At 58.4% G+C, this 10,569-nt stretch overlaps 2 protein-coding genes across 2 annotated transcripts; both read right to left on the reverse strand.

The window, feature by feature from the left end:
- Positions 1-40: 40 nt before the first annotated feature.
- Positions 41-7,768, reverse strand: SDRG_02448 (hypothetical protein; the record flags this gene model as incomplete). Its single annotated transcript, XM_008608037.1, has 23 exons — positions 7,532-7,768; positions 6,900-7,484; positions 6,741-6,850; positions 6,232-6,697; positions 6,060-6,182; positions 5,882-6,013; positions 5,764-5,838; positions 5,356-5,715; positions 4,922-5,310; positions 4,713-4,874; positions 4,494-4,655; positions 4,255-4,446; positions 4,044-4,209; positions 3,417-3,987; positions 3,189-3,370; positions 2,255-3,136; positions 1,806-2,207; positions 1,515-1,670; positions 1,398-1,466; positions 1,224-1,352; positions 847-1,178; positions 377-795; positions 41-333 (listed from the first exon to the last, which is right to left on the reverse strand). Exons 1-23 carry the CDS (start codon positions 7,715-7,717, stop codon positions 41-43), a joined length of 6,543 nt encoding a protein of 2,180 aa, XP_008606259.1. The 5' UTR covers positions 7,718-7,768.
- Positions 7,769-8,253: 485 nt separating this feature from the next.
- On the reverse strand, positions 8,254-9,608 carry SDRG_02449 (hypothetical protein; the record flags this gene model as incomplete). Its single annotated transcript, XM_008608038.1, has 1 exon — positions 8,254-9,608. The coding sequence occupies one exon, from the start codon at positions 9,606-9,608 to the stop codon at positions 8,286-8,288; it is 1,323 nt and encodes a 440-aa protein (XP_008606260.1). The 3' UTR covers positions 8,254-8,285.
- Between the last annotated feature and the right edge of the window lie 961 nt (positions 9,609-10,569).

The following is a 10,569-nucleotide window of genomic DNA, read 5'->3' on the forward strand; positions in this document are numbered from 1 at the left end:
GAGATATATGTCAAGTCACCAAGTGAAAGAGTATCGTACCTTACGACTCGTACGGGATCGACTGGAACGTCGACTGGAACGTGTCGTAGAAGAGAAGCTGCGTACGCAACAGCAGCGACAGCGTCTTGTGCGGCAGTTTGTCGAGCTCGCAGTCGCTCTCGGGCACACACGAGAGCACGATGAAGGCCTCGTTGAGCCGCGCGAGGTCCACGTTCTCGTCGGCGCGGCAGATGGCGCGGTACCGGCCACGCAAGAAGGCACCCTCGGTCTCAAACGTGCCTTCAGATGCATCGATCTTGAGCAGTGCACGCGCCGCCGCCTTGGTCATCCGACCTAAGATCATCATGACACAAAACACATGTTTTGGTGGACGGACTCTCGGCGATCGCGATCTGCTCGCGCCACGTCAGGTGCAGCGCGCGCATAAAGCCAAGCGGGTCGGTCACTTCGTCTGCCACATTGACGCGCGTGGGCTCGGGCGACGCGTCCTCGGCTGGCTCGTCCGGATGTCCGTCGTCAGCACCGGCGTCGTAGTCGTCGCCGTCGTCGTAGCCGTCACCGTCGTCATAGCCGTCACCGTCATGAAACTCGTCATAGCCATCGTCGTCATCGTACGCTGGCTCGCTCTGTCCGTTGGCGTCTTGCGCGCGCACAGCGCGGGCGTGCGACACGTGGTCATGCACGTCGTCGTCGTCCGGGTCTTCCGGGAAGAGGCGCGAGAGGTACATGTTGTAGACGTAAATGTCATCGCGCAGCTGGAGGTAGATCACTGGCGGCATCGGCGAGTACTCGAATCTACGCAAAGATACACGCTAAGAGTCTTCTTCAACGAGAGACGAAGCGTACTGGGCCGTGCTGTCTTGGTGAAGCCGCGCAACGAACGGACTTAAGTGCTCGTGGAGCATGAGCTGCAGATGCTCGCGCATTTCTTGAAGCCAAATGACGCGCCCGTCCGTCATACGCATCGTAAAGACGTCGGCAAAGACATGCGGACCTTCGAGGTCGAGGATCCGGATGAGCGCTTCGGGCAAAAGTCCCTCGAGGATGCTGTGGCGACCGGCAATGTCCTTTTGCCGGCGGTGCGTCTGCGCCAGGACGAGCGCGTGCTCGATGAACGAGACGCGACTCGCGCTTGCAAACATGAACCAGATGGCGCCACACTGGTAGAGGTGTGAGGCCTAGACTCGTTGTCAGTGGTCCGCAGGATAGAGCGAAGTGTCCACCGTCGCATCGTTCATGGCGACCAGGCGATGGAGAATCGCGATCGCACTCTCGACGATCGCGCCTTCGTTGCAGAGCAGCAACTGCACGACGTTGGAGAGCGAGATCGGGTCGCCCAAGAACCGCTTGCCCTAGTGTCGCGTCAGAATGACTTCTTTGAGAGATCAAGGACGTACCGCAGGCACAGGAAAGTACTGCAGACCCGACGACGTCCGGTCCATTTCGCACTCGACAAGCGCGCGCACCTGCACAATGAGAATCTAGTTGTGGACAGATTGCCTCATAGTATTTACCAGCGTCGTGGTGTAAATGCACACGTTGACGTGAAACGGCGCTTGGACAAAGAGACGCCACCGGACGCGCGGGACGCGGAGGAGCGGTCGCCACTCGCGCTCTTCCGGCGCCCGCTCGTTGTACATGGAGAGGAGGATGCGGCTCCAGTTGGACGTCTTGGTCGAGCAGATGGCCTGCAGAATGGACTCGGGGTGCGGCCCCGACACGCTCGACATGTCGTTGTCCTTCATGACATACCTACAACCTCCTTGTAGCACGGACCCTTGCATTTAAGTGGTGTACCAGTAGACTTCGCCCGTGAACGTCTCTTCGACCGCGTCAATGTTGGTCTCGCCTTCGTCGAGCTCCGTCTCGTCCATGCCGGCGCGCACCGACTGCTTGAAAAAGTTGAAGTAGGAGAAGCCCGACTTTGGCGGCCCGCCCTCGCCCTCGATCGACTTGGGCGTATTGGTGATCCACTGCGACGACCGAGCCGACTTCTTCATGGTCTTGACGTCGCTCGTGGCGACCGGCGTGTTTTCGTGGATGAGCGTCGACATGTCCAGGAAGAGATCGACGTTGTCCTTGGCGAGAATAAACTGGCACGTGTTCTTGTTGAGCGCCACCGTGCTCAGCCACGCGAGGAGGTACTCGATGATGTGCGCGCGCGTCTCGCCCCGCAGCATGCGCACCACGTACTGGATCTTCTCCATCTACAATTGATACCTTGATATATATCATGTCTGTCACGATGACATACCTCGATGGGCCCCATGGTCGGGAACGCGCGGTACGTGGCGACCATGAGCTGGAGGCACCAGATCTCGGCGCGGTCTAATTGCGTCGAGGGAACCACGAGGCTGTCCGAGTCGACGCCGACCATCGACGCACTCCCGTACGGCGTCACGATGCAAAACGGCAGTTCTTGGAGCCAGCGCTGAAAACACTTGTCAAAAAACGCTTTGGGGGCCGCCGAGATGTCGTTGATGGCGTGCGCGACGACGGTCTTGTAGTTGCCGTGCGCCGCGAGGTCCAGATCAATGTCGACAAACGACTGCGCTCGCTTCCGGTGCAAAGGCTCGCAGAGCACGATCCCGTCGTGGACGTTGTCGATCAGAATGCGCAGAAAGTACGGCCCGACCTTGATCTCTTTCAGCAAACTCGCATACTCGACCTTGAACGACGCGTGGTTCCACGCAAACGGCATGGCGCTAAAGTGCTTGAGCGGGTGCGACACCTCTTCCTCGTGCTCCAAGATGGCCTCTTCGAGCGCGTACTTGAGTTCGCGGCGCGTCGTCGCATTCCAGATCGCATCCGGCAGCGCAAAGCCGTGGAGCAGCAAATGCGATACCAGGTGGAGATCCCGGGACGTCTCGCACTTGTAGTTGTGCGGCATGTGCGAGTGCCGCGACGCCACTTCAAGCTCGAGCGCGTTTGGAAACTTGAGGACGCGCGCTTGGAGGCGGCCGCTAAACTTGTCGATGGCGTCGCAGAGCTCTTCCTCGTCGCCGTTGTCGTCGACGGGCAGATCCATGTGGAAGGACGCGCGCGAGAGGAACGTCGTCGACGTCGCCAGCGGATCGTCGTCCTCGGGCGCGCCAGTCTTGGGCGGCAGCATGCCGTCGCCGTACTCTTCCAGCATCTAGTTGTAGAGGAGAGGGTTAGGGTCGTTAAAACGCCACAAAATGTTGTACCAGTTTCTTGGTCTCTGGGTACGCGAGCATGCGCAGGAAGCCCGTGGGAAGGATGCGGTGCAGGAGCTGGAACGACGGGCGGTGGGCCGTCATGAAGACGGACGCGACAAACTGATTCACAAAGCGCTGGTCGTGCGTCGGGGAGTACCACCCCTTGTAGAGATGCCGGAGCGTGAGCCCGCCTGCAAAATGATACATGAATACAATGCAAGCACAACGGAAGCGTACCGTTGAGCGCCATGTCGCAGATGGCCTGGCGCGTCGCAGCGTCGGCGTTCTCGACCACCATCTTCATGATCATAACGCATGCTTCGAAGGTGCCAATGACCGGACGTGAGTAGAGGATGCCGAGCACACGCGGGAAGATGTGGCCAAACTTGCTGATGAGCTCCACAAAGTGCGCATTGTTGGTCGAGCCGCGGTGTGTGCAAAACACCGAGTCAAAGAGGCTTGATACCGCGAGCAATGTCAGCGGCCCGTACCCCGGGTTGAGCTCGTCCTCGAACGCATGCAAGAGGTGGTCGACGAGCCGCGTGTTGACGAAAATGCGCTTCTTGTTGGCAGCTTCGCGGCTTTTGCCGTCGGGGGACCCACTCGCGTCCTGCGAGAGCGCATGGATGAGCTTGATGGTCCAGAAGATCGACGACTCGTTCTCGGTCGTGAAGACAGCGAGGAGCGTCTCGAGAAGGCTGATGCCAGGGATGTCCAAGACACTGAGCTCGGCGTGCTGGAGCCAGCAAAACGCTTGCAAGATCGCAATGATGGCGCGGTGGTCGCGCGTCTTGCACGAGAGCATGAGCTACAATGAGGTTAGTTAGCTCAAGGAAGACGTCGGCCATCGAAGCGAGTACGTACGACGTTGGACATCTCTTTGCAGACTTGCGGGATCCACGCAGCATCGCTCTCGAAGCGCAGCCGCGTGTGCCGGCTCACACTGCAGTTGGCGTTGAACTCTTCGACCGCGTCCACAAAGCCTTGGGTGTCGGCGTCGCGGATCTTGCTCAGATAGTAGACGCCCATGCTACACTATCGCATGAGCTCTTGCTGCCACAAGAACGGAGCGTACCCTTGCGGACCAAAGTAGAACGCATGTTCCTTGTCCGTGCCGACGACCGCGCGCGGAAGGAGCTCCATCACAAGCTCGGACGGCTTGACCTGCATGCCGATGCACATGTCGCCGACGCTGCGCTCGTCTTTGTAATTCATGCACGCATCGAGCAAGGTGGTCATGATCTCTTCGCGGGCGTCCGCGTCAAACCTAGTTGTCGCATTTGCGCCTGTCCATATTGTGTTGCAAAAACGTACCAGATGGACTTGCCCGAGACAAAGTTGAGCTGGAAGCGCGTCGGGTGGCGCTCGAGACGTGTCACCGCGTGGATGCTCGAGTAGCGCCACATGCGGAGGTTGTCGCCAGTCTCTTCGCACTCGAACACTGCGTCGGCGGTGAAGCCAAACACCTTGCGCTTTCTAATTTGCAGAAAAGAGGTCTTCGCATCGTGCGTTCTCAAGGCAACAGTGACATACCCGGTCGCGTCCGCCTTGTGCGAGCTCACGCGCACGACGGGAAACTGCAATAAGATCTGCGTCTGCGACGACGCGACCGACGGCCGGCACGTCAGAATCTGCTCGTTGCGCAGAATGCCCGTGATCTCGAGCTGGATGCCCAGATGCCCCGCAAGCGTTTGCCTACGCCAAGTTGTCCTACCTCTTGTAGACTGGAAGGAGTTATATACATGAGGTCAAAGATTTCCGTGCGCTCGAACGAGTAGACAATGCGGTGGCGACCCGAAATGCGCAGCACGAGACCGCACGGGTCTTCAGCCATGAGCCCGATGCCGCCTTGGATGCGTCCGTAGTCGTACATGGAGCGCTTTCCAGGCGTGCCGTTGAGGTGGCCGGTGGTCCAGACAATGAGACCGCTGGGGGCGACGTAGATCGCGCTCTTGACTTGGCCGAGCTTCTGCGTCGCTTTCGAGCCCTCGTACTTGACCGCGTGGATCTGGAGCCGGTCAATGGCCAAGTCCAAGTCGCCGTCCAGCAAATGCATGAAACGCTGGAGAAACTGGGACTTGAAGCGGTAGCGCAGCCGAAGCGCGACCGGGTGCGTCCGGTGGCGCAGATCCTAGATTCATGTTAAACGCGCGTGTCTTGTGGCCGTGGAGGGTACCTGGTCGGGGGTCGAGGCCATGAGGAAGCTGTAGTATTGCTTGATGATGCGCTCAGGGCTCTCCATGTAAAAGTCGCCGGCCAGGTCCTGGCCCAGGTCCCGCAGCGTCGCCTCGTGCGTCTTTGTAAAGTTGAGCACGGACGAGTGCACCATGTGGTCCAAGATGCAGACGATCGACTCGACCGTCGACGTGACGGGGAAGTGAAACAGCGTTCGGAGCAGCATAAAGTAGTGCATCGAGACGTGGCTGAGGAGAATGTTGAAGAGCGGGTCGACCGCCATGCCGTCGACGACAAACGACATGAGCGCGTCGAGGACTTCGGTGAGGCGCATCACGAGCACCGCGTTTTGCTGCGGGTCCTAGTGTGCTCGTGAGTTCAATTCCGCTGAAACCTCCTGTTATTATACGCCATGAGGGGACGGGTGCAGTGGCTGGAAGAGCGCGAGGAGGGCCGTCGCAAAGCCGTTGTGCGACAAAAACACCTACAAATGTTGGTCAAATTGAATTCAAGTCGACGGAACGTACCTTGCGCGCCATTTGAGCGAGGAACCGCTCGGGGTTGTGCAGCAGGCGCGCCATAAGCCGGAGGACCCAGTACGTTGGATGGAACTGCTGCCGCTTGAGCGTCTCGGCCAAGGCGTCCATGTACTCGGAGCGCTAGACAATAGTGTCCTTAGCATTCGCCAACGAAAAAGACACGCACCGCCAGCATGTCGAGTGCGACTTTGGCCGCGTTCGGGTGCGTCACGAGCCGGTACAGGGCTTGGAGGTACGACGACACGATCGACATGTCGCGCTGAGCCGTCCGCATGACATGATTGGGCAACTAGTCATAGCCAATCGTGTCCTTCAAACACAACAATTTGCAAATGTACTTCGCCCAGCAACAGCGATACAGCCGCCCCGATGTCTTCTTTGAGCTTGGTCGAGACACCCGCGATCGTCACGTTGGCATTGAGCTCGGTCACCATGTCGCCGACCGGGATGCCGGTCTCGGGCTTGGAGCCGCTACCGCGGTGCACCTTGAGTGTCTGGAAGATCGACGGCGACTTGGCTTTGCCCGAGTCGGCCTTGCTGTCGCCCCCGCCCACGAGCCGCTGCAGCCACATAGATTGGTACTGGACGGCTTCGGACGGCATGGCCGCCGGTGCGTGCAGCATGCGCCGGAGGAACATGCGGTCGCCACGCGGCGTCCGCGTCTTTGCGAGTGGCACGAGGTTCCCACGCGCTTCGCAGCACGAGAGGAGGTGGCCGAGAATCGCTTCACGGTGGATCGAGAGATACGTGCGCCGGAGGCCGTTGACAAACTCGAGGTCGAACGCCTGCGGGTCGTCTTCGTGCCTGCGCGCCAATAAGATCTCAAATGCTAAACTTTTCAGCGTACCGAACGAGCTCGAAGAGCTTGGTGAGTGGCTGCGCAAAGGCGACAATGTTGCCGTCGTCCATCTCACACACCACCGCGTCCGTCAGCACAAACGACCGCCCGTACAGCTCCTAGATCATGTACGGATGCCACGATCGTCCATGGCATCATCAAACGTACCGATTGGCCGTCCTCGACCAGGATCGGGATCTGAATGTCGTAGCGGCAGAGGATCCCGCCGTCGGTGAAGCCCGCAAACTGCATGTGCTGCGCCTGAATATCGGAGGCTGTCTTTTCGCGGTTGATGGCGACGTTCACGTCGTGGCTGAGTGCAGCGTCGAGAATCGCGCGGACGACGTCGTTGGGCGCGGGCGTGTGGAAGATGTGCACCATGTCGCCGGTCACGATCCCGAGCAGCGTCGGGTCGTCGAGCGCGAGGTCGATGCACTGGATCTTGGTAAACTCGGCGTACGGGAAGATGTCGGCCGTGCCGCCCGTCTGGTACAGCGCGTCGACGCCAACTTGGAGCATGCACTCGGCCAAGGTGCATTGGATGCGCCCGGGGTTGGCGGCGTCTGGGACAAAGACTTCGACATGCGCTGAGAACGACGTGAGTTTGGCGAGGACGTTCATGTGGCGCGACCGGCGCTCCATCGCAAACGACGCTCGCGCTCGCGCGAGGGCCTGGAGGATCTCGGCGCGGAACCGGAAGCGCATCTTGAGCTGCACCTTCTTCTTGAGCCCGAGCATGTTGATCGTAAACTCCTATCGCCAAGGGTTGAGACACTGCAAAGAAGACGCGATCGATGGACCGTCTTGTCTTCATGCGAGAGGTCGATGGACGAGATGGCCTCGTACGACCACTCGTTCGTGATCGCGCCCGTCTTGGGATGCACAGTCGCAAACGTGAAGGCGCGGAGACCCAGAATGCGCTCCTGCTTGCCGCTCCACTTGACCTTGATGACGAGGAACTTGTCGGTGAAGATGGGGTCCACCATCTTAGAGTCGTCTCCTTCTACGCGCACAAGGGAATTGTGCCTACAGTCAAAGTCCAGCGGCAGAGGAATTAAAGGTCGGGCACAGCCAACTGTCCAATCACGCGAAACCGCTGCCATCTGTTTCAGGTGCCCGTTTCGCGGCAGAAGGGACAGCCGTTGGTCACCACGGACGGTGGCTCTTGTCGGCCATCGTTGAAAAGATGGTGGCGCCTTGAGCAAAGCCCGCAACGGGGGCGCTCGTTCATCGATGGACACAGTATTAATATCGAGTCGCGCGCGAGAGTGTATGCATACACGAGGCTAAGATCCGTACGAACTGATCTTCTGTTTTCTCATTGAGACGCGATGGAAGCAAGCGCAGGACAACGACGACGGTAAAGCGGTCTCTATGGATGTAGACCTCAACGAGGGGCGTCTCGCAGGCCGTGCTGCCGGCCAGCTAGCCTCCTTACCACACGCCTTGCTTGTATAACGTTATACTAGTCCAAAGCAACAACGCCAACCACCAACAAGCATACGAAAAGATGTATGTAGTGGTAATAATACTAGACATGGTCTAAACCGTGGTCTAGACCGTGGTCATGCGAATGTCAAATTTGAAAAATGCCACGAGAAAGGCCAGAATGGTCACGACACCGCCGACAAGAATCGGCAGCGCGTGCGTCAGCGACGTGGTCACAAGGATCGGCGACAGAGCAAACGTGAGAAGCTGGCCGAGGCAGTTGGCCGAGTTGAAGGCGCCGGCAAACATACCGAGGCCGTTGAGTTCGCCGTACCCCACGACATGCAAAATTACGGGAATTTGCATGGAAAAAACCATGTTTTGGGTCACCGACATGCCAGTCACGACGACGGCCGTGAGGATCTTGCTTCGGACAAAGAAGATGAGCACGAGGAGAGTCTGCGGCACAATGCTAAACACGATGACGCGCCGCGCGCCAAACTTGCGGACGATCGTCGGTAGCACAAAGAGGTAGAGCAAGCCAAAGGCAAGGTGGAGCGTGTCGACGAGGCCGGACGCCAACGAGACGCCGTCACTGTAGCGCTGCTGCGGCGCGTCGCATTTAGGGCACTTGTCGGCGCCCGTGGCGTTCCCGTCGTTGAGGACGAGGCCAAAGTACTGGTTCTTGTTGCCGTTGTAGCCCGCAAAGCCAAACTCGAGCAGCACAAAGCCGATGCAGTAGACGGTAAGGAGCCGCGGAAGGAACTTGATACCATGGTAGACGGCAAGGAACCCGTTCTTGACGTCACTTTGGAGCGGCGTCTCGGGCACAAAGGGCGTCTCTTTGACGCAAAATACGACGGGGAGGACGGTCACGATCAAGATGACAATCAGCATGGCCATGAAGCGCATGAACGACTCGTGCGCAGGTCCAAAGACCGAAATATAGCCCGAGACGACGAGCGACCCGACTATACTGTAGGCCTGCGCAATGCTGTACGCTGTCACTTGGCGGTCGCCGGCAAAGTCGGCAATGATAAGCGACGCCGGCACCTGCGCTGTATTGACGGCGGCGCCGCTGAGGACGTAGAGCGTGACCATGTAGCCCGTGCGCCACGAATCACTAATGTACGACGTGCACATCATGAGCACCCAGACAACGACGGTCGCGAGCGTGCCGACAACGAGGAACGGCCGGCGCCGGCCAAAGCGCGAGGTGCAGTGGTCGCTAAAGACTCCAATGGTGGGGCACACGAGCAGTCCCGTGATCGGGCCTGTGATCTGGACAAGCTGGACGGCCCAAGACGCGAGGCGCGTCTCGAGCGTCGGGCCGAACGCCGCCCACTGCGCCGCCCACGCCATCTGGATGGCCATGCGCGGTGCGCAGAGCAGAAGGAGGTGCGGCAGCGAGCAGCCTTGGTGCTCGAGGGCGTGGTAGTTGGCAACCATATCAAATTGTAAAATGAGTGCCAAGATGCAACGAGATGAGCGTGGCAAAGCTACTACAACCTCGTGCGACGAGGTGCAATCTAGAAATCGTGCCACCAAGTTGCGAAAGGAGAAATGTGCGATAAAGCGTGATGGACAGGCCACTCGCGTCCCGAGCTGTCTACACCCACGTCGGGTAGACTTGCGTCGACTAGTGTAGTTCTACCTTCGCGAAATACCTTCGATCGTCGTGTGCATATCATTTGGTCTTGGTCGTCTGGTGACTTTGCACTTCAACATCATATCCGGATACGGAAATGACGCGGCAGCTGCTACTGCCATCCACCCAGAACTTCCACCCCAGCCCAGCCCACCTGTACTACACCCATGGTTAGAAAGTTGGTCAGAGAACCACACGTCCACGACGACGTTATCACTGCGTAAGGACGGCCAACAACCGGAATGCCAACCGTATTTTTACACTGAAAACGACACGACAACGGAACAGGAGACAGAATCACCCAGGCGCGTAGGTGCATTGCGCATGCTGTGTGTCCGTACTACGTAAGCGTAGTAGCTTGCGCGGCGCTATGGGTGGTGCAGCGCGGGTATAAAGCATGCAGAGATTTGAAGGGATAGTACTGTTCTAGCAGCTAGCTTCCATGAAACGCAGCGGATTTTGCGTTGGATGGCTTGCCGCTGGAAGATTCTTTCTGCATGCAGTTAAGGCACGCGATGTGCTACGTCGTTGCCTCACCACGGGTTGTGACGAAGGCGATGGGACCTAAAGTTGCGTTCTTTCACAAATATACCATTTACGTTTCGCTAAATCACGCAACTCCATGAGGTTTCGCGCCACGGCAACCCACAGGAGGATCCAACTCGTACTACAATTGTACACTGTACTCGGATTAGACAATCGTCGAATAGATAAATGGTATTTGCGACTTAAAGCGAAAACATGCGAATGTCAAACTTGAAA

Source organism: Saprolegnia diclina, assembly GCF_000281045.1.
Source record: "Saprolegnia diclina VS20 unplaced genomic scaffold supercont1.5, whole genome shotgun sequence".
NCBI lineage: Eukaryota > Oomycota > Saprolegniomycetes > Saprolegniales > Saprolegniaceae > Saprolegnia > Saprolegnia diclina.